This window comes from Chaetomium strumarium (genome assembly GCF_033439665.1).
Source record: "Chaetomium strumarium strain CBS 333.67 chromosome Unknown B0T15scaffold_2, whole genome shotgun sequence".
Classification (NCBI taxonomy): domain Eukaryota; kingdom Fungi; phylum Ascomycota; class Sordariomycetes; order Sordariales; family Chaetomiaceae; genus Chaetomium; species Chaetomium strumarium.
The window spans coordinates 3,130,015-3,157,433 of NW_026944430.1; the positions used below are offsets into that span (position 1 = coordinate 3,130,015).

The 27,419-nt window shown below is 56.2% G+C and overlaps 9 protein-coding genes across 9 annotated transcripts; 4 read left to right on the forward strand and 5 right to left on the reverse strand.

Moving 5' to 3' along the window:
• Positions 1-1,547: 1,547 nt before the first annotated feature.
• On the forward strand, positions 1,548-2,122 carry B0T15DRAFT_116240 (uncharacterized protein). Its single transcript, XM_062861561.1, has one exon. The coding sequence runs from the start codon at positions 1,645-1,647 to the stop codon at positions 2,038-2,040; it is 396 nt and encodes a 131-aa protein (XP_062724486.1). The 5' UTR covers positions 1,548-1,644; the 3' UTR covers positions 2,041-2,122.
• Positions 2,123-4,325: 2,203 nt separating this feature from the next.
• On the reverse strand, positions 4,326-5,713 carry B0T15DRAFT_116182 (3-hydroxyacyl-CoA dehydrogenase). The gene is made up of 3 exons (XM_062861560.1): positions 5,401-5,713; positions 5,214-5,313; positions 4,326-5,149 (listed from the first exon to the last, which is right to left on the reverse strand). Exons 1-3 carry the CDS (start codon positions 5,527-5,529, stop codon positions 4,416-4,418), a joined length of 963 nt encoding a protein of 320 aa, XP_062724487.1. The 5' UTR covers positions 5,530-5,713; the 3' UTR covers positions 4,326-4,415.
• A 321-nt stretch (positions 5,714-6,034) lies between these two features.
• On the forward strand, positions 6,035-9,988 carry B0T15DRAFT_116267 (timeless protein-domain-containing protein). Its single transcript, XM_062861562.1, has 2 exons — positions 6,035-6,243; positions 6,315-9,988. Exons 1-2 carry the CDS (start codon positions 6,169-6,171, stop codon positions 9,897-9,899), a joined length of 3,660 nt encoding a protein of 1,219 aa, XP_062724488.1. The 5' UTR covers positions 6,035-6,168; the 3' UTR covers positions 9,900-9,988.
• A 43-nt stretch (positions 9,989-10,031) lies between these two features.
• On the reverse strand, positions 10,032-12,253 carry B0T15DRAFT_116272 (major facilitator superfamily domain-containing protein). The gene is made up of 3 exons (XM_062861563.1): positions 11,444-12,253; positions 10,929-11,339; positions 10,032-10,845 (listed from the first exon to the last, which is right to left on the reverse strand). The coding sequence occupies exons 1-3, from the start codon at positions 12,085-12,087 to the stop codon at positions 10,164-10,166; spliced, it is 1,737 nt and encodes a 578-aa protein (XP_062724489.1). The 5' UTR covers positions 12,088-12,253; the 3' UTR covers positions 10,032-10,163.
• Positions 12,254-12,449: 196 nt separating this feature from the next.
• Positions 12,450-14,462, reverse strand: B0T15DRAFT_572825 (uncharacterized protein). The gene is made up of 3 exons (XM_062870911.1): positions 13,969-14,462; positions 13,756-13,918; positions 12,450-13,694 (listed from the first exon to the last, which is right to left on the reverse strand). Exons 1-3 carry the CDS (start codon positions 13,990-13,992, stop codon positions 12,631-12,633), a joined length of 1,251 nt encoding a protein of 416 aa, XP_062724490.1. The 5' UTR covers positions 13,993-14,462; the 3' UTR covers positions 12,450-12,630.
• Positions 14,463-15,838: 1,376 nt separating this feature from the next.
• Positions 15,839-17,708, forward strand: B0T15DRAFT_525072 (uncharacterized protein). The gene has a single exon (XM_062868818.1). It carries the CDS (start codon positions 16,227-16,229, stop codon positions 17,208-17,210), a length of 984 nt encoding a protein of 327 aa, XP_062724491.1. The 5' UTR covers positions 15,839-16,226; the 3' UTR covers positions 17,211-17,708.
• Position 17,709: 1 nt separating this feature from the next.
• Positions 17,710-19,872, reverse strand: B0T15DRAFT_500485 (FAD dependent oxidoreductase). Its single transcript, XM_062867370.1, has 3 exons — positions 19,664-19,872; positions 18,567-19,565; positions 17,710-18,473 (listed from the first exon to the last, which is right to left on the reverse strand). Exons 1-3 carry the CDS (start codon positions 19,698-19,700, stop codon positions 18,124-18,126), a joined length of 1,386 nt encoding a protein of 461 aa, XP_062724492.1. The 5' UTR covers positions 19,701-19,872; the 3' UTR covers positions 17,710-18,123.
• A 137-nt stretch (positions 19,873-20,009) lies between these two features.
• Positions 20,010-20,569, reverse strand: B0T15DRAFT_116418 (uncharacterized protein). Its single transcript, XM_062861564.1, has one exon. It carries the CDS (start codon positions 20,449-20,451, stop codon positions 20,137-20,139), a length of 315 nt encoding a protein of 104 aa, XP_062724493.1. The 5' UTR covers positions 20,452-20,569; the 3' UTR covers positions 20,010-20,136.
• Positions 20,570-20,882: 313 nt separating this feature from the next.
• B0T15DRAFT_491272 (thioredoxin-like protein) lies at positions 20,883-21,442 on the forward strand (the record flags this gene model as incomplete). Its single annotated transcript, XM_062866762.1, has 2 exons — positions 20,883-20,925; positions 20,982-21,442. The coding sequence occupies 2 exons, from the start codon at positions 20,883-20,885 to the stop codon at positions 21,440-21,442; spliced, it is 504 nt and encodes a 167-aa protein (XP_062724494.1).
• Between the last annotated feature and the right edge of the window lie 5,977 nt (positions 21,443-27,419).

The window sequence follows — 27,419 nt, forward strand, 5'->3', positions numbered from 1 at the left end:
AACCGGGCAACGTCTTTGGAGTTTTGCTTGACAAGCCCTTGCCGTCGGGACAGCGGACTCCCGGGAGTCACGCTCCTTGGCGCCATCAGAGGGTTTGCGGCCGCGACTTGTCTCAACGGCGGTGCCGAGACAGCAGAGCATGCGCATCGGCAAATCAGGGAAAGGGGACACATCTTCCGGCCGGCCGCGAGTCGCGGCTGAAGAGGCGGCCAGCCCCATTCACAGGAAAAGCCGGTGCCATTAGAACTGCGTACTAAGTATGCTCCCCGGAGCCTTCGCGGCCGCCCGAGACTAGCTCCTCTTGATGGAACCATGAGCATCCCGCTCCAGCTCCAGGTTACGCAAATACGAGCCTTTGCGCCACCGTCATGGCTTGGGCGCTGCGGCGGCTGGTGGTCACAGACAGCATCCTGTACAATGGGTTGGACGAGATGCCAGGAACCCCGGTGACGGCGTCTCCGTTAACGATGCAGTCACCCGCCCCGTTGTTCCAATGAGCGAGGATCCCAGCTCTCAAACAGTGGTCCCACGACCCCAGGTCAAGGGAAAAGGGGCGCCAGACTCAGTTTGCTCCATCCGTGGGCCGCTTGGGTGACGAGATGGATCGCGCGGCGACGCCGCCAGCAGGATGTTCCCGTAGAATGCCACTGGCTCTCTAGCGCCGGGCCGAGGAAAACCTGGCCGCGCCTCCTGCGACTGCCGGGAGAGGAATCGGGGAAACCACTGTGTATTGGGGCCCTTCTCACGATAGTATCTACTCGCAACTACCAGGATCTTCGACATATCATCGTTTGCCTTTCGAAGCCAGAGCGCAACACGTATCTTCTGGCTGCCGGCAGCGCCCTTTTTCCACACTGCACTCTCCATGCCGCTAGCTGGTCATGCGAGCGGCTCAAGCCTCGGAGGGACAGGGACTCTCTACACTCTACACTCCATCAAAGAGCCTTTCTCCAACAGCTGTTAAACGGATGCAGGTGCCATCAACCAAATTCTCAAGCCCTTCGGGCCGCATGCGTGGCCGTAGTGCCGGGTAATACTAGTGCTCCTGCCAATGCGTCTCCAGCATCTCGACAAGTCTGCCAACTCTGCGGCAAGTAGCCATTATATCTTGGATCCCACGGCATTACCCGATGCTTGGGGACCAACCGAAGCACGAAGACATACGGGCGCGGGCCCATAGGCATGCAGAATCCGGCTCTGGCGTGGGCCGGCGGAAGTATGCTGCGTCCCATCTTCTCCTCAAACAACAGAGGCCGGTAGCGTAGGGGGAATGGGACATGTTATCATACCTTGGTCACATGGCAAAGCCGTATGATCCGTATGACGCTTGGGTGGAGGGAACCGGGGAGCGTCGAGTGCTCCTGTGCCGATACGTACATGTACAAGCAAGCTACGGTACAGCTTGCTAGTACATGAATGCATCCACTCCAGCTGCCTGCAGTGCTTCATAGCAAGTTCCGGGCACACAACCCACTGCGGCTCACCACGAGACCGCCCCCTCCAGCATGCCGGACATTAGCTCTTAATATCGACCCGTGTGGATTGCATGGTCGAGGCTCGGGTTCGGCGGCACCCGCGCCTCGACTTCCCAGCCGGGAGGTCATGGGAAGCGGAGATCGGAAGCTCATAGTTACTTAGTACTGTATGAGGACACCCTCGGCACCAACGCTCTGGAGCACGCTTTGGTGGTTTCCATCCCCAAGACAGTGCCGAATTGGGCCTCTGCCGTGGACCTGCCTCGTCACTCGTGCATACCACTACGAGGGGGAGTGCCTCTCAGCAGCATCACTCTGTACATCTCACCTTCCGTTCACGGCATGGTGGTGCGTTCGGGAGACGCGCATTATGGCTGGCGGTATCAACTCCTCTCGCAAGCCTGCAACGGCCAAGTGCCCCATCATCCTGTTCATTACACCAGCCTGGCCAATGACTCCGTCCAGATGCGTGATCGAGTCTGCGCCCTGTCAAGCACAACAGCGTGGGCGGATCCATCTGCTGCGCGCTGGCGTCCTGCAGCATCGAATCTGCAGGCGCCAGTAAACAGGTTGGCGATCATAGCATCATGGCTTGTAAGGATGAAAGTGCAATGAGCCGTGTCCTTGTTCCGTCATGTTCCCCCTTTACCCGGACCGTTCGGTATCTTCAACTGAGGCAGAAAGCACCAGCGTTCTTGGGTCCCCTGCTTCCAAGGCGACTCCATGCTTTACGACCGCCGCGTCTGATGCTGGATGGGTACGACAGGATCTGGACCGAGTTGGGTCTCAGAGAGCCATCGCTCTGCTGTCTCCCCCGCCGACGCAGATTCCATACTTGAGCAACCGGAACACGAACTCTGCAAGGCATTGCCCGCCAGCATGATGTCTGTCGGAAATTGTCTTGGACCAGCGAGGCGGTGAGGAAGACGGAGACCGCGTCCCATGTGCTCCCTACATCGGTCTAAGTAACTCACGGTTCTACAAGATTCCGTCCACGCTAGTGATTGAAGTTGCCTCGCCGGTAGGTCCCAGTGGTCACCGCTCGGTGTACCCCTGGCGGTGCTTTGTTCTGGCAGCATGCGAAGCATCTATGGTCTTTCGAGTACGGCCTTGTGACTTCTCTCTTTCTGGCTAGGAAGACGGCCTATTCTTTGCTATCTTTGCCGCCTTGATATGGAACGTGCCGGCGGGTAAATGGCGTAACAGCGCTCCTATGGCCGTTCTCTGCCTCACACAGCACGGTGTGCTGCTATACGTCGGCTTGGGGGCTTCGGTTTTCAAGTTTCCCTTCCATGTGTTTGGGCTCTGCCGGCAATGCTCCCGCTGCAGGCGACAGCATCGGCGTGGTCCTCGCATCTCTCATCCCATCCACACCCCCTCGGCGACCTTGCATGTTCACGCAGGAACGACATACTACGCCTGTTATTACTCCTGCACGTATTGATCCTCCTCTCTACTTGGGTCCGTCCATTCTCCCTTGTTCAGCTGACGACTGACGGCCCCGTGATGCTTGAGGCCACCTCCCGCTTCAGGAAACAAGCTCCTTGCTTCCGTATGCGGGTTATAACCTCGCCGAATCTGCATATGCATGCTAGACGTGACTGCCCTTTCCGCCGATTACGCCTGCGAGCCTATCGCGACGTTTTAATCTCTTGCTCTTGTACCGGAAGGCTGCACCCGAAGTCTCCCCTGAGTCATCAGATGCTATACCCCTATAACACAGTCTCTGTTCTCCTACCTCCACTAATCCTTTCGCAGGCTTCTAGGATGGAACAGGCCGCGACAGTCTGACGACACTTTGTACGCGGCATGGTCGTCCGCAAGTTTCTTGACACGTGAAGTTGGCGTATACCTCGCTGGAAAGATCCTGTGACAGCCTCACGAGAGAGGAGTCCCTGCTCTTAACAAGCCCGTTGAAGCCCCCCCTGGATAATGAGAAATATATTGCTGGTTCATACACTCCCGCCGTTGGTATGGGGTATGTGCTTCTTGGCCACTATAAGCGCCGGGCGCCGAGACGCTTGCTCGCTTGAGTTATGGACTCGCCCCTCGGCGTCCGCCACCCAGCAGCGGTTGAGGGCGGTAGCGGATGGAGAGTCTGGGGAATATAGTATCCGTGGACGGAGGAGAAACAGCCGGGTGTGTCTTGAGAACCCTTCCTACCCTACAGACCCTGTATTCTCCTTAGCTTCGACTCCCATGATCTTGCAGAGAGAAACAATGGCTGGTGATAGACAGCCCGGAAGGAGGTTGACTTGTTAAATAACAACATGATTCGAACAAGATGAAGAAAAGAAAATCATAGCCAGTTACAGTCAAGCTGCATATCAGGCCTATCGGGAAGGAAGAGTACCTAATCATGGACTCTGCTGCCTTCCCCGGTTTCCGCATGCTGCCGCAATTTTCGTTAAATTTACCTGCTTACCGAAGGTTCGGCGAAGGGAAGGTTGACAGATTGGCGGACGGCGGGGATGCAATCTAGGTTAGATAGATGCCTTAGGGTTCATACGAGTCTGTGCTTACACTGCTCGGTCCACCCTGATTTGACTGTGGCGGACAACATAAAGCTCCTTGAATCCTTACATCTTCTGTTTGTGTTGCGACATACCGTCACGTAGATGACAGTAACTTCAAGTGGTATTGCGTCGAATTGACTTCTGAACGACGATAAGCCAGGACATGAAGTTAACTGTAAATGCGCGCGGCTGCTGCGGCTGCTGCGGCTGCTGCGGCTGATAGCTCTAGCAAGCTTCCCATACATGAGGTACCTGACATCTCTTGCGTTGCAACGACACTTCCTATCCTACCCAAGAATGGCCTGCCGAGTGTGAGGGCACAGTTACATTTTTTCCGCGTCGTCGTCGTGCTGACCCGTGGGCGACTGGACGCTGCGTCCTGAGTCCTTGGAACCCAAAATACAACATGTCACAGCCGGACTCTTCAATAGTCGTAGAAGCCCTTCCCGCTCTTCCTGCCCAGCCAGCCAGCGTCGACCATCTTGGTCAACAGCACGCTCGGCCGGTACTTTGAGTCGCCCGTCTCGGTGTGCAGCACCCTCATGATGGCCAGGCAGGTGTCGAGCCCGATGAAGTCGGCGAGCTGCAGCGGGCCCATGGGCACATTGGTGCCGTTCTTCATGATGGCATCAATCGCATCGCGGTCTCCGACGCCCGTCTCGAGGCAGATGATGGCCTCGTTGATGTAGGGCATCAGGATGCGGTTGGCGAGGAAGCCCGGCGAGTCGGCCGACACGGAGGGGACCTTGCCCAGCCGCTTGCAGAAGGCGATGGCGGTCTCGAGCGTCTCGGCCGAAGTCTGAAGGCCCGAGATGATCTCGACGCCCTTCTGCACGGGCACGGGGTTCATGAAGTGGGTGGAGACAACGCGCGAGCTATTGGACGTGTCGTTCGCGTTGCCGCCGCTGGTCGAAGCGGCGATGCGGGTGATGGAGATGGAGGACGTGTTGGTGGCCAGGATGGCATGCTTGGGGCAGATCTGGGCGAGCTTGGAAAATATGTCGAACTTCAGCTCGGGGATCTCCGGCACGGCCTCAATGACGAAGTCGGCCGAGGAGAGGTCCTCGATGGAGGTGGTGGGCTGGAGCAGGCCACGCGCGGCGTCGGCCTGCTCTTGGCTGATGCGCTGCTTGCTGACATCCTTCGCAAGGAGTTTCTCTGAGCACATAAGGGCTTAGCGGGCGAGTTCCCGTGGCGTCGAGAAGCGCTCGGTCTCACCAACCTGCAAAGGCCAGTCCCTTGTCCAGGGAGGCTTGTGAAGCGTCCACCAGTGTCACTGGCACCTGCGCCTTCTGAGCTGCCACCAACGCAATGCCTAGACCCTGTGTTTCGGGCAAAGCTGTTAACGATCCAATCCAACCATGATCGCATCGCATATCGAGAAGATGGAAAAATCAGAACAAGCCTACCATCTGACCCGCCCCGACGACACCCAATCTCTTGACCTCGGCGGCGGGGCGTGCCGCCGTGGAGCTGAAGCATCGTATGCGGCTGGAAAGCCGGACAGCCTGCCGTGCAGACATCAGTGATGCAGCCATCTTTTGCGGGAAGAGTTGTGAGCTCAGAAGTGAACACAGCAGCTAAGACGGCCGCCAGCCTCAAGGACAACAGCGGCTAACCTCGGCCATCCGTGCCCCGGTCTTGCTGCCGGTGAAGTGGGCCAATGACGCTGCTGTCACATGTCCCGGCACTGGTACGTTAGGACTAAGGAATGGTGTTGACCAGCTGTAAGTTACAGCGGGAGCAGGAATTCGGGAGCGTCATTACCACAGCTCGCGTGTACTATACAGACGATTCGCTTGCCAATGTACTGTACACACTGCCAAGGTTCGTAAGGATCGTCACTGCGCCTGCCTCTGTTGATAACTTACGCAATGCTTCGTAATGACATACATAATCACGTACGCTGTGTAAGTACCTTAGGTTTGTACGTACAATACAAGCACGCACTGCGTAAGGTACAATACAAGTACTGCCACATTGCGTATCAGCGTTAATCGCGTTTCGCAGCGTTTGATTGATCACTGCGACGCGTCTGCGCGTCTCGCGTCGAACAGACGCCCACTTGAGCCAACCTTCCCAAGTTCAAGCCGACTGCCACCCCCGGTTTTTGGATAGTTGAGTTTCACATGCCGGAATCGGCTTGTTCTCTACGGTCCCCGTGATTTCTATCCAACATGGAGGACGCAGAGATCAGCAACGACACGGTGCATCCGCAGGTCCGGGCACACATCAACAGCTTGGTGTCGGCGGTAAGTGACATTCGATCTGAGTAGTAGGATATGGTTTAAGCGTGCGCCATTCGCTGATATTCTGATCTCAGCTCGGTGGCTACAGCATCGACGATGACGACGGCTACAAACTCGGCGACGACGCCCTCGAGGTGTTGCGCGATCTCAAGAAATGGATCCGCTTCTACGACGAGAAGACAAACCGCATGGACGTCGCCCGGTGCCTCGCGGAAGCGAACATTGTCGGCAGTGACCTGCTCCAGATCCTGGCAACGTGGCCGCCAAACGACAATAGCAGCAAGTACAAGGCGAGGATTGCGCTGGCCTGCTTCGAGGTCATGGTGCCGCTCACCTGGCCGCTCGAGAAAGACCGCGAAACCATGACGGTCAACCACCACCGCCACATGCCCGTGCTCCAGCTTGCCCAGCTCGGCTACAAGCGCGCCATCATCAACTTCGACGCCGCTCCTATCCTCGCCACAGCTGTCCGCGTGGCGCTGCCGTCTATGGCCGTGCCCATCGGCGACCGGTCGGCCCGCGACCAGGGCATCATCAAGCTGATCCTGTACTTCCTGAGGAACATCGCCATGATCGCGCCTCCGCCCGGTGTCAAGTTCGACGGCGACGAGACCCAGGTCTCCCGTTCCGCGTTGATCGATGCCTTCTCCTTCCAAGACATCTTTCTGGCCCTCCTGACGCTCGCTTCCAACATGGGCGAGGACTTCCGGACAGAGGACGTGATCGTGATGGAGATCATCTTCCACATCGTGAAACGCGTCGACTCGAGCAAGCTCTTTGTGAGCGAGAAGCAGCTGCACAGAATCAAGGCCGACGAGCTCACCACCGCCATGAAGAAGGAGGCGGCCATGTTGAGATCGTACAGCAAGAACGCGCCGACACGCCACAGCCGCTTCGGCACCATGATCTGGGTCAAGCGTGAGAGTGGCAGGCTGTCGACCGTCTCCGGCCAGGATGCACTGCTGGACGCGGCGACGCGCGAGAGGAAGATGGACAGCACCAAGAGTTTCAAGCCACCGAGGCGGGCCAGGAGAGAGGATATGGAGCCGAAAGATCTGGGGCCGCCGGTGACCCTCGACGAGAGGGCGCGCCAGCAGCTACAGTCGTTCGTCTCCGAGTTTCTCGACTCCGGCTTCAACCCGCTGTTCGGACACGTAAGGAAGTCGCTCGAGCGGGAGGCGCCGCACGTGCTCCAGTACCACCAGAGCCAGTTCTTCTATCTGGTGGCCTGGTTCCTCGAGGCAGAGCGGATGCGCCGGAAGGCGAAGGATGAATCGAAGGAGTCGAAGCAGCCGACCGGGGACGACGTGTCCAGTTTCAACCTCGTAGCAGCCGTGCTTACGCAGGAGATGTTTATCAGCATGAACCGGGCGCTGGACCGGGCCTATGGCGACAAGGACTGGCGGTTGCTGACGGCTGTCATGCGCTGTTTCACCCAGATCCTTCTTATCGTGCAGGAAATGTCCGACTCGGGCAACGAGGAAGACGAGGAGATTGCCGACAACATCCTCAGCCGGCTGTTCTACGAGGAGACAACGCATGATGCGATAGCAAACATTGTCCGGACGTACAAGGACCAGGGGTTCGAATATCTTGATGCTTGTACTGAGCTTGCGCATACTTTCCTTCGCATCCTCGAAGCATATTCGAAGCAGAACGTCGACCTGCAAGTCCGTTCGCGTAAGAGGATACGGCGGAAGAAGAAAGCAGCCAGGGCCGCGGCTCGAGATCAGGAAGGAGATGGCGAAGAAGAAGGAGACGCTGAAGACGACTCGGCAGATGACGAGAGGCAGGCCGAGAAGACCAGTCAAGAGAGGAAGTTCGACTTCAAGCGGTTTACACACAGATTTACCCCACAGGGTGTTGTTGACACCTTCGTCGCCTTCACAAAATACTACCGCGATCTTGACGACTCCCAGCTGAAACGAGCCCACCGGTATTTCTACCGCGTGGCCTTCAAGCAAGAAATGAGCGTCATGCTCTTCCGGCTGGACATCATCCACCTCTTCTATAACATGATCAAAGGTCCTGAAGCTCTTGACAAGAACTCGTCCATGTACAAGGAGTGGGAGGAGCTCGCTAAACAAATCATCAAGCGGTGTGTGCGAAAGCTCGAAGAGCGGCCGGCCCTATTCACGGAGCTGCTGTTCTCCAAGATCAACAGCACGGCCCACTACCTGGAGTACGGCTACGAGAAGCAGACCATCTCCACCAACCCGCGACCCGGGGCCGAGCTCGAGTTCAAACGGGAAGTGGAAAGAGACCGGCAGATCGCCATCGTCGTTGGCGTGCTGCTCGACAGGAACCAGACGGACCACCTGGACTGGATGAAGAAGCAGCTGTCGGAAGCGGAGCTGGAGCGCAGGGCTTGGGAAGATGCGGAAAAGGCTCAGGCGGCCGAGAGGCCAGACGGTGAAGCAGCGGGCGAGCCGGAGGAGGACGGCACGTCGACGACCGCTTCGCATTACACTGTCCGTCCCGACAACGACGCCCGCCGCACGGCCATGTTCAAGAACCCGCATCTCCGCCTGCTCATGAAACTCGCTGGCATGGAGCGCCTGGCCCCAACGCTCGACGAGTCCCCCGACTCGATCTGGATCATCCCGCCCACCGTCACGGCCGACACCCTGAAAGAAACCATCTCGTTCATCAACCAGGCCGAGTTTACGCCTCCGACCTTTGAGGACGGCGAATTAGCCGAGGACCAGCTCCGCCGCAAATCCGCCGCTCGCAAGAAGCGCGCGGCCTATGATGACGATGACATAAACGACCTCATCAACGACGGCTCCGATGAGGAGAACGGCATCCTCTTCCCCGCGGGCGGTCCCACGGCACGCAAGCGCACAGCAGAGGACGAGCCATCCAAGAAGCCGACCCGCCGGCGGCGGCGCGATGGAAGCGAGGAGCCTGCCCCGCTCACGGACGAGCAGCTCGAGGAAAAGGCGCGCGCAAGGCGGAAGAAGGAACTCGAGAAGGCGCGCCGCATCAAGAGCGAGATGTACGTGGATCCGAGAGATGACGAGTCGGATGCCGAGTGGGACAAGGAGTTCTTCGCCAACGAGCTGGCCAGGCAGGCGGCGAAGGACGCGACCTTTGGACTGAGCTCGAAGCCGTCTGGCGTGGAGAGGTCAGCTTGGGACGAGCTGCTTGGAGTGGGCGCCATGAGCAGTGATGATCAGGATGATGACGGCGTGGCTGCCGTATCGACGAAGCGGAAAGAGAAACAAGCGAAGAAGGACACTACCCGGAAGAGAAAGTCGGATGTCGCTCTTGCCGAGAGCGATGAAGACGAAGACGAAGACGGGTCATCTTCCTCGTCGGATGCACCGGCAACGCGGCCAAGCAAGAGAAGAAGACCGGCACAGAAGAGGAAAGTCGTCGAGGTCAGCAGCGACGACGACAACGACGACGAGAATCAGGATGAAGACGAGAATATGGATACTTTGGAGTCCACCCAGTCAAGCCGGGACGAGGTCGTCACAAACGACACACCTCTCTCGTCCAGCCCTAGCCGTGCAGCGAAGGGTATCTCTGAGATGACGGTGAACGAAGGGGATGCGAGTAACGAAGACGAGGATATGCATGTTGTCAAACCTGTCAGCAGAGCGCGGCCGAGGGCCAGGGCAGGGTTTATTGTGGACAGCAGCGACGAGGAGTAAGGGAGTAAGGGAAGGAATTACTCTGGGTTGTAGGTAGATTTGCATGGGAGCAGCCGGTTCAAAGTACTGGGGCGTCCGGTTCACATTGTCATGGATACAGCAGGGCGTTTGGCAGTAATGATAGGCTCATGTGGCTAGGTAACCATGGTGCTGGTCTGAGTTTGATGGGATAGGATATATGAATATCGGCGCTATTCGTCCCACAGTGTGTCCCTTGAGCGTGTACGGCAAATTATCATTTGGATCGAAGCTTGGGAATCCATTTTACTCCTCTTGCCGCGCCAGATTCGAATGCAGCTTGTGTTGCTTCATCAACGAGACGCTAATCAAGCCCGCGACGGTCAAGAGGAGAGCCATGATCCACACGCCCCTGAAGGCCTCCATAAACGACTCGATCACACCGTCATACCAGCCTTCGGGCAGCCTCGCAAGCTCGTCTAGATCATCGCGGATTCGCCTGATCTCGTCTGCCGCACCCGGCAGATGCCCAAACCGATCCCACAGCCTGGCCTTGAGGATGTTCTGATACACGGCTGAGGCGACGGTGATGCCCAGGGTCGCACCAACCGAGCGGAATGCGTATGTCGCCGAAGTGATGACGGCCTGGTGTGAGTGGTCCACGGCAGCGATGCATGCAAGTAGTGTCACGGTCAGCATGCCGCCGTAGCCCACGCCAACAAGCGCCATGGCCACAAAGGGGACCCAGTTCGGTGCGTGCTCGTCGAGCGTCACGACGAGGGACATGGCCACTGTGTAGGTGCAGAGCATGGCAATGCCCAGACCGACGTACTTGCCGGTCCTCTTCATGATCAGGCCGCATCCGATCGACGAGATGGAGACACCGAAGGACGACGCCAGAACGCGGAGCCCGGCCTGGGTCGCAGAATGGCCGAGCACCTGGAGGTACAGCGGTATATAATACATGGTCATCATCACCACCATAGTTCTGATCACTCCTGCGTTAGTAGTTGCGTCTCTTGCTGTCGTAGCTGGGATGGGCTGCAACAAAAAAGGTGTAGTGAGACGTACCCCAAGAAACTGGTGATACAGGCGTTGAGGACGGTCCGGTCGAGGAGCAAGCGGACAGGGATGATGGGCTGTCTCGCACGACTTTCCCACCAAACCAAGACAAAGAGCATGGCAAAACCCAACGGCAGGGTCGTCAGTACCAGCGGGTCGGTCCAGGGCACGAGGTTACCGCCGGCGTTCAGGCCGAGAAGAACCAGGACGAGGAAGCCAACGGTCAAGAAGGATCCGCCAAAGTCGATCCTGGCGAGCAGCGACTTGTTGGAGATCTTGGGCGGGACATTGACGAGACACCACACCATCGTCCCTGACACGACGATCACGGGCACTTGGATGAGGAAAGCGAGCCGCCAGCCCCACGAGGAGGTGTCGTTCATGAACCCGCCGAGCACGCCTCCCAACATGGCCCCTGACCTGCGAATCGCATTCCGCGTCAACAGACCAGAACAACCACCACAATCACACACGCACATACGCACACACCACAGCAGCAGCACAACGGGAGAACCAATACTCACCCGTACGCGATATTCCCCACCCCCTGCACAACGCCCCTCTTCTTCAGCGGCACCAAGTCCGACGCCAGAAAGGTGCTGATACTCATCAGCCCGCCCCCGCCCACACCAGCCACCACGCGGCCGGCAATCATCCCGGTGCCGTCTCGCGCCAGCCCGCACATCAGATTTCCCACGGCAAACATGACGTTGGAAAACACCAGACCCGGCCCGCGTCCAAAGATGTCGGTCAACCGGCCCGACAGCGGCTGGAAGGTCGCGTTGGCGATCAGATACGCCGTCGCCAGCCACGACAGCAACGAGAGCGAGTGGAACTCGCTCGCAATGGGCGCCGAGAGGGTGGCCATGATGGAGGCGTCCACTGCGCCCAGGAAGACGCCTATGTACGAGGCGGACAGGGTCAGCCAGAGCCGGGCGGGGGAGAGGGCTGTCACTAGGAGGGTGGTCTCCTCCGTGTCGCCTTGTTCTTCGTTTCCAGAGCCGGTGTCATCGTCTGGTTTGGGAAGGAGCGGCGTTGTTTCATATGCGGGGAGAGGCCGGGCTTGGGAATGTGATGCTGCCGAAGGCGAGGGTGAGCCGGTGAACCCGGAGGGGGACGAGCCCCGCGGCTCGGAGGCCGAAAGGGCGCCCTGTCCGGAGGCGCTCATGGAATTCGCTGCTTTGGAGCTGGGAAAAATAGAGACGAGTTTTGAGTTGAACTATCCAGTGGTGAAAATGGACCAGAAGTGAGTAATAATGAGTATCGGGAGAAAAATTGTGTATGCTGCAATGCTGTAAACATGTACTGTTGGGTAACAACGCACTGAGAATGGAAGGATCGGCCTGTGTGTTAACCTACCGTTAGCGACATCGGCTGCCTTTGACGAACCGGGCGACATTCCGCGATCCGGGAGCTCAGCGTCCAGGGGTCCAGCCCGGGGTTTATTAGCGTCATCACATCCAATCGCGGTCTTGAGCAGCATCGCACCCGACAGTTACAGTAGTTAGGTGATACTTAGAACCACGGAGGCTGGCTTGTAACAGAGTAATAATTGTGTGCTGTATTTCTCAAGTACCAAGCCTTTGGGAACCCTACTGGTAGTACTCGATGTAGACCCTAACCCTCATCTATCCAGAAGAGCGAGTTGCCTATGTAGGCCCGGTAGTATCCCTGTAAACCTCTTGATATTCTACATCTTCGGGGGTGGACACTAAACCAACTTCCACACCCCGTCCTTGGACTCAATCCTGACCTCCCTATTCTCGTCAATACTCCGCCGCCCCGCCTCGAGGATGGCTGTTGTCGCGATTGTGTTCCGGAGGGTTGGGAGTCCCTTGGCGTCCAAGTCTGCAGGCTTGAGCTTGCCGGCATTGACGGCCTGGCAGCCGTCCACGAACTTCTCAAACGAGACATAGCCATAGCCGCTCTGGCCGTTGAAGTTGCCCTCCTCGTCCGGCGCATACCGCATGTAAAACGGATTGTACCACATCAGCTGCCCGGCCGCATCTTCGGCAACCTCGTAACCGCGCTTGGCCTGGTTGATGTTGATCTCGCCGTCTCTGGCGAGATAGTGGAAGTACTGGTTGGAGTGCACTCCAGCCTTCTGCGGCGCCGTCCATGAGGCAGTGTACACACCAGTCGCCTGTTTGGAGGGGTCGTCCTTCTTCTCCCAGTGCACCAGCAACGAGATGGTGTCCTCGGTGGACTCGTGGCACCCGAGGCTTGTTGCGACGCCTTTCGACGCCGAAGCCGACACCTTGACCGGGACGTAGCCCAGCTGCGAAACCATCGAATCGCAGATGTCGACGTGGTGGCTGTTGAGGTAATACGAGATATCCGAGTCGATCCCTGCCCACGCCTTGAAGGTCTCCAGCTGGGACTTGGGCTGCGACATGTAGCTGTAGAAGTAATTGAAGTCACCCAGCTTCTTGGCACGGGCCTTCGCATCCCAGTAGGCAGGGTCGTAGCGCTTGTGGTGCTCAATGTACACATAAACACCCTTCTTTTCGGCGACTTCGAGAAGAGCGAGGTGGTGTTCCAGGGTCTTTACCGCCGGCTTGGTGATCATGACATGGATGCCCCGCTCGATGGCGTAGAGCGCGATAGGGTAGTGTGTGGTGTCTGGAGTGAAGATGGTGATGGCATCGCCGGGGGACAGGGCATCGATCGCCGTCTTGTACGCGTCCGGATCCTTTACATCGTCGGCCGGGTAAGATTCGAATGACGTGTCCAAGTTGTTGTAGGCCAATGTGATGTTCTTGTGAAGATGTTCCCCTGGGACAAGCCGTCAGCTCAAGTTGCCCCCATCCCGCCACGATTGGATCATGCCGCTTACTGATTGCGGGATACTTCGTCCCATTGACGCCCGCCATTGCGAGCTTTCCCACTTTGCCTCTCCGCCGGAGGTCAAACAAGGTCAGGCCCACCACTCCCACCTTCTTGTCTGAGCCGGAAGCACCACCACCGACGAAGCCGGTGGTGTACTCTCCCGTGCCAACCTTGATCGCCGTTAGCTGAATTCCACAGATCCTGCTGGATTCACTCTCACCATTAAGACATTGAGAGGCTCCATTGTGACTAAAGGTGAGGCTATGGGGGTGATGTTTGCCGTCGAGAGATGTGAACCTGGAGGAAGACCGGGGAAGGAAGGCCGATAGAGTTATTGGAACACCGAGTATATGCTAGGATGAAGATAGAGCTACTACTAGTAGCTCATGTTGCAGCTATGGAGGGGCAGTCCCTAACAAAACCATCAAGAACCATTTCTTGGCCGCCCCGGAAGAATTCATTGTGAGGGGTTCGGACCCAAAAGAGGGGCAATTGGAGCATTGGAGACATGAAACAGTACTTTGGACACATGAGATTGGTATGTCGAGCTTTGCGAACAAGCAAGCACTCCGTGCTGTCATTTGTGGAATGGCCTAGACCCTCCCGGAAGTATTTCACATAGGTACCTGATTTTTGTCGTGCCGGTGCTATGGTGGGAAGTTTGCTCTTGTGAAGTACATTCAATTCAGGGGCAGGATGGCAGCTTGCAATGCTTGGTGGATTGTGGAAATTGGAGAACTTGAAAGCCAAGACGGCTCCGCCAGGCTTGACACTATCCTTGGACCCACCCCCACGCTACTTCCAGGGTTCCCCGCGTTGGCGTCTGAAGCACAGCGCCGGAAATCCTGAAGGGCCAGAGGGGATTCCTTTCGGACTGCTTTACCTTCCTGTTGACCTTTCAGCCTCTTACAGGCTAAATGATTCCTCCCACCTATGCGTACGCATTTCGTTAACAACATAACGTTTTCTGAGCCGGGATGGCGGCCTCTCCGATCTGTAGGGCGCACCACACTGACTCCAATGGCTACCACCTCATGACATGGAAGAGCCGCCTACCGGTGCTTAACGCAAAGAATATGGGCCATCGCTAGTGTTACATGTTATTGGAGGAAAATCATTTTCCGCCTCACACCGGGCACTCACGAGATCATCTCGCCTGAACTTCAGCACATCAGCCGAGTTGTCGTTCTTGTCTTATCTCAGAAACCTACTGCGATGAGAAGTGATCCCTCCACAATCTTTCGCTCGTATACCAGCATGAACTTAGCTTGGTCGTCCGTCTCGCTACTGACACGGCTGGACTAGAGGTTTGGCCCTTATTTCGGTACACACGACAAAACCCCAGGCTTTATTAGGTACCGGCAAGCCCATGTGGTTCCTGTTGTGTCATGTGGAGCAAGTCGATTTGGTTGCTCTCCGCTTGCCGCCTTTTCCACCCCACCATTTTTGCCCCGCCATTCTGCCGCCTTGCCCCTCCAGCCCTCCGATGACAACATAACCCGCCCTCACCACGGCCGACTTTGTCCCGAGGGCTGTAAAAGGTCCTCGGGGACACCTGGAAACAGCCTCATGCATTTGTGCAACCACTTCCTGCTCTCGGGCCCGCCATAGTTGGATCAATCGGGCTTCGTACAGCGAGCACCGAAACGTGGCAGTCAGAACGGCCACTTAGACCGGTAAACAAGGTTGAATCCCCAGGCCAATTAACATGTCCGCAGATCACCTTCAGTTTATACCCCCATACGGTACACAATAAACTCCCGTCGGAACCATGGATCGTCCACCTCTGGCAGCGTTGGCGATCAAGGGGATTCTTCCTCATCCCGAGCTGCTTCTCTGGTTACCTGGTAGCTTCACTTCTGTGTCCCCCATGCCGCAATCTGAAAGTTCAACCACGTCTGCTTCCTGGACCCGGCTCTCTGGGCTGGATGATCCGGGTGTCCGCAGCGTCTGTTGCCGTGGCTCCGGGTTCATGTATACCGTAGCACCTCGTCCCGCCCTCATCAAGAGTGTGTACGTGCGTTATTTCTTCGTCCAATTGGCCTATATATTGCTTCGATATAGATGCCTACAGACTGGTCCTGTGGCCACTTGCCGAGCCTACTACCATCTTACGTGGAGAAATCATGACTGCCCCCAGAGTTCCAGGCCGGCCCGGCACAAAGGGACCCGCACCCACCCCTGCCCCGGTGTGCTCCAGCATCTAATCCGGGTCGTGTACATACAAAACAAATCATCCAACGTCAAACCGAGTCCCCACTGTTCTTTGTTAGCTTGAGGCTGGAGCATGTGCCGTTGGTTGTTTCGAGAGGCCCGGTTTCCCTCATAAGCACCCGTCTTTCCGCCAGGACAGTCCACTTCTCTTCCATCCTACGTTATTACACACGTGCTCTTACTAACCTTCCTTTCCTCCCCACGCCTTCTCACCTTGTGCGTCCTGGCCGTGTTCTCTTCTGTGTCCCTCCTCGCCGAACAATCATGACTCTCGCCAACGGTGCCCCCAATGGGAGCGGGACGACCCGGAGGCCGCTTCCATGCGGCATCTACGCCCCGACCATGACCTTCTTTGACCCGGAGACCGAAGACCTCGACATCCCCACCATCAAGAAGCACGCCGAGCGCCTTGTGAGAGACGGCCTGGTAGGCCTGGTCACCATGGGCTCCAACGGGGAGGCCATCCACTGCACACGAGAGGAGAAGCTGGCCGTGACCCAAGCAACAAGGGAAGCACTCGACGCGGCGGGCTTCCCCGACACGCCCATCATCATCGGTGCCACCGAGGGCAGCGTCCGGGGCACGATCGAGCTCTGCAAACTGGCGCAGAAGGCCGGCGCCGACTACGCCCTGATCCTGCCGCCATCCTACTTCCGCTTCCTGATGAACGAGGAAGCCATCCACGACTACTTCGTCGCCGTAGCCAACGAGAGCCCGCTGCCACTGATCCTCTACAACTACCCGGGCGCGGTCGCGGGCATCGACATGGACTCGGACCTGCTGATCCGGCTCGCCTCACACCCCAACATCGTCGGCACCAAGTTCACGTGCGGCAACACGGGCAAGCTGACGCGGGTGGCGCTCGCGACGGACGCCAAGACGCCCTGGTCCGAGGGATCGGGGTACATGGCGTTCGGCGGCATCTGCGACTTCACCGTGCAGACGCTGGCCAGCGGCGGCAGCGGTATCATTGCGGGCGGAGCCAACGTCATGCCCAAGCTGTGCGTGAAGGTCTGGAACCTGTACGCCGAGGGCAAGAAGGACGAGGCCATCGCGCTGCAGAAGACGCTCTCCAAGGGCGACTGGGTGCTCACCAAGGCGGCCATCGCGGGGACTAAGCAGGCGATCCATAGCTACTTTGGCTACGGCGGCTATCCGCGGCGGCCGCTGAAGAGGCTCGATAAGGCCAGTGTGGCGACCATCGAGGAGGGCGTGAGGGAGGTGATGGAGCTGGAGAAGTCGTTATAGGGCGCAGATGCTGAAAGCTGTTGGGTAGTGGCTGCTGTATGTATGAAGGACTGAAAAGAGGAAACCGGGGGGCTCGAGACCGACCTACCAGGTAGTGTGTGCTACAGCCGTATGGGCGGAGGGCTGCACCTTGGTGAGCACAGCGGGAAATACGTTGTAACCACATCGGCTAGCCGGGCTGAGAGCGGACATCGTGCATTGGGACATGGTGGGCGGCATTGGGGGGGTACTACGCATTGGCATGTTCAAATGGAAAATGGCATTCTCCTACATGATAGGCCCATCTATAGCCCAGATCCCTAGTCAGTGTCGAGAACGTGATATAAGAGGGTATTGTCAGGACTTGCCTGCCTCCATACGGAATGAGGACGGAAAGGCGTTTGCACATGATGGTTACTTTCCAAGGACACTGAGCTGTTACGCTTTTCCCCAGCAGATGCTGGTATCATTCTCTAGATTACTAGTACTACTACCTACATACCCCTCAATGTTCGGAGTTGCATCTAACTGTGTATGCATCAACCCTGGCGCCTACCCTGTTGCTACATCGGTTACATCTATCTCTATGTCCTAGACTGTCGTAATGAACTCCGATATCCGATCTTTGAAACAACTCCTCGGCTTCCAGTACCCGGTTAAAGATATAGATTCACGGGAACTAGAATGCAATGGAAAATCCGCTACTTTAAGCGAGCACTACCCAACGACGAAAGAACGATTTGTCATGGCCCTTACGACTGGACTCCTATGCTCGCTCGTTAGCGGTCTCAAGAACCGGAGAACTCATTACATGCCGCTGAATAGCAGATCAGGACTCCTCGGCTCCCTGGCACCCACCCCTGCCGACTCAAAACAACAAGACCACAAACGGACCCAGAAGTCTTAAAGCTTACATATATAAATCTGTAGATCTCTAGACCTTGAACCTCCTCGGATCTAACTTCCCCACATCCGCATCCACCTCATCCCCGAAGATCATACCAGCCATGAGATACCCCGTCGCCGGGCCGTTCTGGATCCCCCAGCAGGTATGGCCCGACGCCACCCACAGGCCCGGCACAGAGGTAGGCCCGATCAAGGGGCCGCGCTGCTCGCCGAACCGCGTGTGTTGCGGCAAGTAACAGGCTTGGCGGGCCTTGACGGGCGCCGCGGCCAGGGTCGGGGAGATGGTGCTGATGTACGCTATTAGGTCGTCACATTGGGACGGGTCCGTGGCCACTTGGTCGGCTGTCGCTGGCAGTGGGATTGTGGTGTCGGGCTCGCCTTTTGAAGTAAGTTGTGTTAGTTGGGTAGAAGCAGTCAATGGGGTGCAGGCACTGCAGGGGCGGACTGTTCCCCGCCGGGGCTTTGACGTACCGCAGGCGTAAACCTCCCCAAAGGGGCGGGCATAGATCTCCGGGTCGACGTGGCCCTTGTGCCGCCGTTTCTGGCCGTGGCTGGCACGGTGTGCGGGAACGTAGTCAGTGGGCAGCTGGATATCCGTGAAGACGGCGTAGGGGCTGACGTCGGCTTCAAAGACAACGCTGTGCGCACGCAGACCTTCCACCCTTGTTCGAGGGAGGAGTTTCCCGGTCCATGGCCCCGCTGCAACCACGACGTCCGTCACGTCTTCAATGGTCTGTGTCACGCCTGTGTCACGGTCCTCGTACTCAATGCTGTGTACGCCGCTTGCCTTGGTGTCGTTGATCTTGGTTACTTTAGCGCGTAGCCTGATGTCCACGCCCTGGTCTCTGGCTAGCTCAGCCATGGCGTTGGTGAAGTGGAAGGGATGAACCTGGGCTGTTTCCGTGGCGCCCGGCGTGCCCATCTCCTCGTAATGTTGAATTAGTCTCCCATCAATCCAGTCGAGGTCGGATGGTAAGGGAGAGTCCTGTAGCAGGCCGGCTGCTCTGTCATCCTGTTTAGGGAGTTTCTCCCAGTCTTTGGTCGTCTCCTCTGGGATCGTGCTTTGTATGGGGAGCTCGCCATTGTCATTGCCACCGCTATTGCCATTGCCATTGCCATTGCCGTCGGGGTTGTGGTTCTCTTGTTGCGGGGATGACCGCGACGGCGGCCTCCTTTCTGTCGCTTTGATGTCGCTTGTTTTGACGATGGCGGCAAGGCTACCGCACCCCAGGCGGCGGTAACCCCATCGTTGTGCGCCGTTATGTTCGGCAGCCAGTTCTCGGTGCAAGCGGTATGATAGCGGCACAAGACAGCTTGGATAGGCCCATAATGCTAACAACCCTCCAGCCTTGCCAGATGCGCCGGCAGCGATGGAGCTGGCTTCAAGGAGTGTAACGGTGTGAAGGGCTGGGTTGAACTTGGGATGGCGCGTCAGAAAATACGCCGTGGTGCATCCGATGATACCGCCGCCTAGGGTGTGAAAGCTGTATGAGTACCGATTCATGTCTTGCTTAACAGGGAGTAGGTAGGTAGGTACGTAGGAATGACTGGATACCAGGCTGACCTACCAACGACGACAATGTTCCTCTTCTGCTGCGCATCCATGCTTGTGATTGCCCCTTACGACAAAGGCCAGCTTCAGGTCGGACTGGTAGAACTACAACAGAGACAGTATAGCCAATCGAACTCCGCTGTTTCTTCATTCAAGCCCGGCATAAAACACCCCGGGCCATCGTACACTGGAGTCGGTGCCCCTGGAAGTTCAAGTGTCTGTCACAACTCTCAAGGAATGAAACCCCGCTGCGTCATCGTGCTGGCCCGAGCTTCTGGTGGGGCTCTACATGTACGTACATGGTGGGGTTATAACGAACTAATCCTACGGCCGAGACATTTCTTCTGTCCTGTTGCTGCCATGTTCTAATGCACATTCAAGGTGGAAATTGTATTTGAATGATATAAACTTTGGCATTTTCTCAATGTATTTTAACTTGACGCTCGTCCCAAATCGCCTTCAATCTCTGCTTCCTACTCAACGGTCCTCTCAGACGAGCCCAGGGGGGTGATGAGGGGCAGAAACGTGCGGTGGGCCTCGCCAAAATGTCCTTGCAGCAAGTCCATGATTTTCATCCTTGCTCCTTCCCGAGTCCCGTCCGTGTCTTGGCACAGCTGATGCCACATAGACGAGAGTATCGTGATGTCCAACGAGGCGTGTGCCAGTTATTAGCAACTTGAACACAGACTGACCCAATACGAACCCAATTGATGATTTCGGTGCCTGTTTCAACATATGATCAGGAATAGCCAGGCACAGAGTAAACCTGGAAGGTAAGGTAGTGGCAGCATTGGCCGCGAGCATTGGAAACACCTACACCACTGGAAGCAACGGAGTTTTGCAGCGGTCCCCCAGCCTGTATCGGTGTACCAGACAAAGGGAAGTACTAGTACTTACCTAGCCAATAGGACTTCTTGGAGCAGGAAGCTGGTAGCTCGGGTCGCCGTTGAAACCGAAAGCCCGGTTCTACACTCGCCCGTTCTTTTATACCTTATAAAGCACACTCAACTTCAACTCCCGTTCCCTCGATCTTAACATCCATGGTCACCGCTGCCCAGAGAACGTCACGCCTCCAGCTATTGCACATTTCGCGCCAGTCACAACTGAGACAAGCCAGAGCAACTGCGTCCGTTGTGCATCGACATTTACATTCATCGTCTTTGCAGCACGTCGGAACAAAGCCCATTATCACATCGCCAAAGCCACAACCGGCATTCTACAGACCATTCACAGCCATGGCCTCTGCAACAACCTTCTACGATTTCAAGCCGCTCGACAGTTCGTAACCCCGTCTCTTATGCATGATTGCGCGCTCTCACTAACATGCTCACCAGAGAAGGGCGAGGAAGTACCCCTCTCAGACTTCAAGGGCAAAGTCGTCCTGGTCGTCAACACAGCCTCCAAGTGCGGCTTCACCCCGCAGTACGCAGGCCTTGAAAAGCTGTATAAGTCCGTGCGCGAGAAGCACGGCGATGACTTCGTCATCCTGGGCTTCCCTTGCAACCAGTTCGGCAACCAGGAGCCGGGCTCCAACGAAGAGATCCAGGAGTTTTGCCAGCTCAACTATGGCGTCAGCTTCCCCATCATGGGCAAGGTCGACGTCAATGGTGACGATGCGAGTCCCCTATTCCAGTGGCTCAAGGAGAAGCAGCCGGGTCTCCTGGGGCTGAAGAGGGTCAAGTGGAACTTTGAGAAGTTCCTGATTGGGAAGGATGGTAATGTGAAGGGCAGGTGGGCGTCCATCACCAAGCCCGAGAGCTTGGAGCCTATGATTCTGGAGGAGTTGGCCAAGTGAGAAGTGGGATCGCATCTCGCGGGGCTTTCACGTTTCGGGAGGAACTGCATGTTTTACTGCATACCTTACCACTAGTGCTCACTAATCTGTTATCTAGTCTCAGTGTGGCGGTAACGACCAGTTCGGAAGGGTCATCTGGCCTTATTTCATCAATGAGGTCCTAATACAGGTCAACAGCTAGAGGAGGCGGCTCTCCTGGGCCATCCCGGGTGGTACTCAAAACAGGGACGACAAGGTACAGATCCAAAACTGATACCGTAGACAGCGCCGTGTTTCTCTGCTGGTTTGTTGAGCAGGACTGACATGGGGGAGGAACCGTGTGTGCTCAACTGGCTACGAGCGTGAACCTCTAGTTGCTGATGAGAGTTGGGAACCAGGCAGCTGGGAAAGAGAATAATCCTATGAGTCTGTCTACCTCGCCAAGTTCCTACCAGTGTAGCCTCCGTCCTGGCAACGCTATTGATCTCTGCCTCGACTGATACCAATGTATTGTATTGTACATGCACACTCAGACAGCAGCGCAGGACCATTGTATGTCTATACATATTCACTTGGACTAGAGCCTCAATACATCTCAACCGCATACCCAGATAGGCGCCCACCGTGGCGTGTGGACCGAAACAAACATCTGCACAACATTTCCTGGTGCTATTGGACAACTGCCTGGCAGACCGCAGCCGCTTACCGCATCACTACTAGCATATGGCACTAGTCAGGTCCCCTCCTCCCAGAGCGTCTTTTCATGAGGGCACTCTTCAGAAGCTGCGAGGAAGGTGCTAGTAACTGACTGTCCCCTTCAATATTTAAAGAGCTAGTAGTCGGTGAGACCTTACTGGGTCGTAGGAGAACGAAGTCCTTTCCTTTACTTCTCTCCCCCCTTTTCTGTTCAACTCCTCCTGCGTCCTCCTCATTCCCCTTGGCTTCAATCTCTATGTAAGGTATCGGTAGCTTCAGTTCAGTGGTCTCCAGTCTTCAATACACTACTAGTATCCACCAATGTTCGATAAGCTTGTTACATCTCGTTTCATAGGTAGGTTAAATAAGTCATAACGCACAGTACACGGATGCTCTCTGGTGGACTCTCCCTCTTTACTCGCTCTGTTGAAGAAGAACAAAGCAAAAGTAAAGAGATACAAGAGGCTACAGAGTAGTAACAACAAACAACAGACATTTATCCCCCCCCGTCAGAAGCATTGAATAGTACCTATCTATCTTTGATTCACTTGGCCTTCCCCACCCCATCGCCCATGGGCCGGTTCGGTAACGATATCAATATCATGATATCCCACCACGCCTACCAGTACGGACAAAGCAGTCTTGAAATCCACGCGAAACCCACCCGACGCCACGCAAAAGGTTTACATCAACTCGTCTTCTGCCCGTAATTTTAGAACCTTTTCCAGCATCGTGTGACCGGTGGTGTTGCCGGAACCCGCCCCCTGACTCGGCACGTAGCACATACATGTCAGCATGATCATGCTGCACAGGTATCATCTTTCTGGGGCCGTGATGAGGGTCGGGGAATACAACTGACGACACAGGGTGCTAGCCTCTTCGTCGTAACCAGGAGCGGCTCGATACGCTGCCTTTTTCTCCTCGAGGCTCGTCGTGGTAGGTATCATACGATACGGTAGGCTCGCTCCCTCGGCAGATTTGCGACGGACAGAAGAGACGACAGGTCGGATCTGACGATGGCACTCTCATAAGGTAGCGTAGTAGCTGAGTAGTCTGACAAGTCACGGGCGACACATACGGAACGAGAATAACTGAGAGGCAGAGGAATCTGTGATGCTAAGGGCTGACTGCGCAGTGTAGCACGGCAACACAATAGTATTGTAAGCTCCCGCGCGACTGCATAGAACTCGCATGCACCAGGATTCTTCCCCCATTACAGTTGATGTCCACATGCCACGCTCAGTTACTCAAAGGAGCAACCGATGATCTGACTAGGACTCTGGGAGACGGGAAAGATACCTTCCTTTCCGTTCCTGCGGTCCACTTACCACTGGGTAAGAGCTCGCCGAGCCGACAGTAGGAAGTATAAACCAGCCCGTGCTGAGAGGGCCTTCACCGTCCATCTGCAATCTTTATGCAGTGTATCCCACACTACATGAACGAAGCAATATTCGGATTCTGAAAAGTGGGAGCAAGAGGGCATGGCCCGCCTCCGATGTCGAGCGAGCGGACAGCTGGTGGGTGTGTAATGGTTCTCGCACGTGTAAGCGCATGTGTCATGCGTACCTACCGCCGAGCTACGCGAGAGCAAGGAAGCGCCCAGACACGGTCTGATATCAACCACAACCGTTGTCATCTGCACATAAGCGTAGGGCTGCTCTGACGTGATGTTATTCATAGACTGAGACGAAAAGACACATGAGATATGAAGATGCAGAGGAGGGTCAGGTGGGCGTTCCATGATCGCAGGGGATACAGGATATGGCACTACAGTAAAACCATGGAAGGAGGGCAAGCATACCGCCGGAGGCAACGGCAATGGCTTGTTTTCCGCAGGCCTGGTCGGCCATGCTATCTCAGCCCACTTCGATAACATTCACACTCGTGCATTGAGGCCGCGTCTTGAAGTTGAGGCGACGAGGTATTTACAGTATAAACAAGGCAGCGCCGGAGTACATGGTGAGACATTGGATATTCACCATGAAATTGGGCCCAAGCAGCCGGGACCAATGTTGTTGCCGCATGGTATTCAGCCGTATCCGCGGTTCTTTCTCCAACTTTAGAGATCGACTTGCTGGTGGCAAAAGATCGACATCGGTCGCCTCTGAGGATTCGCGCTGTTGACCTCACTGGCCCTCAACATCTGAGAAAGGCGACTTCTGAAAGTGGCTGAGATGATTTGTCCGTCGACTGGCGACCAGGGACTGGCAGGTATGTGGCGCTGGGACTTGACCATGATGAGAGTGAGACATGGCAACACTGTTGAGGAAGAATAGCCGAAGCGCATGATATGTTATGCATCGTCGATCGCTGAGCCAAAGGCACTTTGAGATGTTGTGTGCAAGGGCTCTTGTGCAGTCTGACGACCTTCGAGCATGCGACACTGCAACGGGGCCTTGCCTTCGATCCCGTCTCTCGGTGACGGAAGTGGGTTAGAGGCAAGGCCAAAATGCGGGGAGCCCGTGTGTCAAGATCGAGACCATACTAAAAGCAGTAAGGTGCAGCCCTGATTGCAACGTTCCATTCCGACGCCGTTCTGCAAGCGCCCTGGTTCTTCCTTTTTTTGCGCGGTTTGCGTTCTGAGGAACCGGCCGGCTCCGACCTGCTTGAAGATCGATAAGAGGGTTTCCTTCACAATCCGCGGTTGACTCCCACATGGTTCAGTGCTGCTATGTAGTTCAGCGACTGGGAAGGGAGGCATGGGGTGTACTGGTGATTAGGGACAATTAATTCGGAACGGCCTTACATCCATTGGAAGAGGACGACCTGATGGCGGGCTGATGGTGAGTGATGTCGCGAGGTTGTGCTGCATGACGCAGTGTTCCTCCCGCGCGCTGCACCCGATCATTTCGAAGGGGGCCACAGAGCTGGATAACCCTTCTCGTGGGTTGCCCAACTCAATTCTCCGAGGGAGCTGCAAGGAGAAGTCTAGTCATTGCATGAACGTGAGAGCTGCACTGCAGCCGAGGCTCAACACAGAAAATTGCAGGGCAATTTGATGCCCCGCTTGGTGCGGAAAGTTAGAAGCCAAGACGCGGTGCCGCGAGGCGGCGTTGAAAAAAGGGCCGTTTTCTTCAGCCACATCTTTGTGCTTGCAGCCGCATCCCGGATCGCAACTGGCTCCGCCGGGAGCACTCGCAGATGGGTGTCGAATGTAGCCAATGAAATGCGCAGTCACCCCTCGGCCATCGCCCCAAGCGGTGTAGCGTCGACCAGGGAGCTAGCGAACGATAGAATTGTGAATGAGGGGCCGACAATCATCAGCAATGGCGGTCAATGGCTCCAGCTGTCGGAACCCAACGTCAACCGAAGCAATCAAGCCAGGACGAGATTCGTTGGCTGGCTGGCTGGCTGAGAGCCAGGGCTGTCCCAGCTGCCGATCTGTCCAGCAGCGCTTAGCTGAAAAGGATCAATATCGGCTCTGATTCGCCGCCTATCGCTCAGGGGAAAGTCCTCCTCATCAACCGGTAATTGTCCATCCTCCTGATAAAGCATGTGAGAGCGATGGATGATTGGTATTCTGGAAGAACTCTACCGCATTCGTGAGATCAAACGGTCTCACGTTTGATTGAGGGACGTGGAGAGAAAAGACTGTGGTGTGCAGTCCAGACAGGAGTACGGAGTACTACTTCGTATAGTCGGGTGCTCACTTCAACGCGGCTTCGGACGACTTCCGCCGTTGATGCAGTCCAGTTCATTTTATGGGCAAGGCAACTGTTGATGACCTTCAAACTCTTGATACAAGGACCAGCCAGCTACTCAGCCTAGGTTTCCCCGCCAAAGGTAATTATAAGTTAGGTAGTGACCCTCACCGAGGCTTCGAGGCTTCAAGCCGAAGGAACTTGACGCTGGCGGGGCCCGGCTCATGGAGTTGGACGAAGCTCAAGGCGTTCTGGTATCTGGTGAGTTCTGGAACCATATTTGCTGCGTGCCTGGGTCCGAATTTTCAATGTTTAAGGCGTTCTGCTATTGTTGTATGTAGGTACCTAAGGTATGTACAATACAAGTGAGAGACTGTCGCATCATTCTGACCTGTGTTCGACATCCCGGGGGGAGTGTGTAATTAGTTAAGCGGCGCATGGCGTCCTTGGCACGCACCCGCTTGCGCTACCGGCTGCTGTTCCGAGGGTGTGGCGGCAGGCTTGGTCATGCATGGCCGTTGACAAAAGAAGAAACGCCTTCGCGACGGCGATTACAGTGATGAAATGACATACCGGTAGAAATCGCGAGCTCGAGGTTTGTATTGCTTTTCAGTGACTTGCCGCCCTCAACCCATGTCGCCTTTGCTGTCGAGGGCGCGAGGCTAGCGTTGTGTAACTTCGGTTTGCAACAATCGTCAGCCGACAACGCCGAGGCACCGAGTGCTGGGTTGAGGGAAAATGAAGCTCACTCCTTTATCCGTATTCTGTACGAAGTCGTCAGGCTTCTCGACTCAATCGAGGCCTCGGACCATCTTTCCACCAACGCCGATCCAGTATGCCGTCGCTTTCTTCCGACCCGGCGACCAAGATACCCAATGGTCGGTTTTAATAGACGCTGCCAGTTGTGCGGCGATGGGAACCGACGCGAACGCAATGTATCTACTCCGTACGTACTATAGACCTAAGCATGTACTGTAGAGTGTATCTAGTGGACCCCCACTCCCGGCTCGTGGCATCAGTTCGCGTGCTTTGTCCCATGCCGCGGAGTGGGAACTACAGAATAAATAACAGCCCGCTTCCCGAAGATATCGTCCAAATATGCCATGAGCCCCCTTTCGTCAGCGACACTGACCCTGGTATATCAAATGCTTCGCTTCCGGCTATGGCGATGAGAGGATGGTTGTTGAGGAGGTGCCGTGTCGGCTCTTCAAAGAAGGATCTTTTGCACGCGACCAGGCGATCGGGATTCGGGAAGGTCAGTGCCAACCATGTACAATATGTACAGAACGGGCCCGTGGCTGCGTGGGGACAACCGACAACCGATTTCTCCATGGTCACAGGTTCTGATAACCGAGTGGATGACTGTGGACCGCTGCAACGCACCTCACCTCAGAGTTGGGCATTGTCCGTGATAATGCCAGCTGCATGCGCATGGCGGCGCTGACGGAAAAAAACAGCTTTAATCCCGAGGTTCCGTGGATACCGAGAATGCCTTCAACAGAGAAGAGACGGGACCAGGTCGAGAAGCACTGAAGTTCAAATGTGAAAGCGGAATGCCAGGCCAAGGCGCGCCAGGTGACCCCCACAAAGAACACTCGCTGTCCAATAATAAGCGGGTTTGCCTCGGCTCCTTCCCCAGTTTCCGTGCCTGTGCACCGTGC

Coding starts and splice junctions, on each gene's coding strand:
- B0T15DRAFT_116418 (XM_062861564.1), bottom strand. CDS start 20,451: ATGCTCGCGGCCAATGCTGCCACTACCTTACCTTCCAGGTTTACTCTG.
- B0T15DRAFT_525072 (XM_062868818.1), top strand. CDS start 16,227: ATGACTCTCGCCAACGGTGCCCCCAATGGGAGCGGGACGACCCGGAGG.
- B0T15DRAFT_116267 (XM_062861562.1), top strand. CDS start 6,169: ATGGAGGACGCAGAGATCAGCAACGACACGGTGCATCCGCAGGTCCGG. Junction 6,244..6,314: donor TCAACAGCTTGGTGTCGGCG/GTAAGTGACATT, acceptor TTCTGATCTCAG/CTCGGTGGCTACAGCATCGA.
- B0T15DRAFT_116272 (XM_062861563.1), bottom strand. CDS start 12,087: ATGAGCGCCTCCGGACAGGGCGCCCTTTCGGCCTCCGAGCCGCGGGGC. Junction 11,340..11,443: donor GTGGGGAATATCGCGTACGG/GTGAGTATTGGT, acceptor TGCGATTCGCAG/GTCAGGGGCCATGTTGGGAG. Junction 10,846..10,928: donor TGTATCACCAGTTTCTTGGG/GTACGTCTCACT, acceptor AGGAGTGATCAG/AACTATGGTGGTGATGATGA.
- B0T15DRAFT_572825 (XM_062870911.1), bottom strand. CDS start 13,992: ATGGAGCCTCTCAATGTCTTAATG. Junction 13,919..13,968: donor AGCCTCTCAATGTCTTAATG/GTGAGAGTGAAT, acceptor ACGGCGATCAAG/GTTGGCACGGGAGAGTACAC. Junction 13,695..13,755: donor GACGAAGTATCCCGCAATCA/GTAAGCGGCATG, acceptor GGCTTGTCCCAG/GGGAACATCTTCACAAGAAC.
- B0T15DRAFT_116182 (XM_062861560.1), bottom strand. CDS start 5,529: ATGGCTGCATCACTGATGTCTGCACGGCAGGCTGTCCGGCTTTCCAGC. Junction 5,314..5,400: donor TCGTCGGGGCGGGTCAGATG/GTAGGCTTGTTC, acceptor CCCGAAACACAG/GGTCTAGGCATTGCGTTGGT. Junction 5,150..5,213: donor CAAGGGACTGGCCTTTGCAG/GTTGGTGAGACC, acceptor TTATGTGCTCAG/AGAAACTCCTTGCGAAGGAT.
- B0T15DRAFT_116240 (XM_062861561.1), top strand. CDS start 1,645: ATGAGGACACCCTCGGCACCAACGCTCTGGAGCACGCTTTGGTGGTTT.
- B0T15DRAFT_500485 (XM_062867370.1), bottom strand. CDS start 19,700: ATGGATGCGCAGCAGAAGAGGAACATTGTCGTCGTTG. Junction 19,566..19,663: donor GAGGAACATTGTCGTCGTTG/GTAGGTCAGCCT, acceptor TTCACACCCTAG/GCGGCGGTATCATCGGATGC. Junction 18,474..18,566: donor TGGGGAGGTTTACGCCTGCG/GTACGTCAAAGC, acceptor TTACTTCAAAAG/GCGAGCCCGACACCACAATC.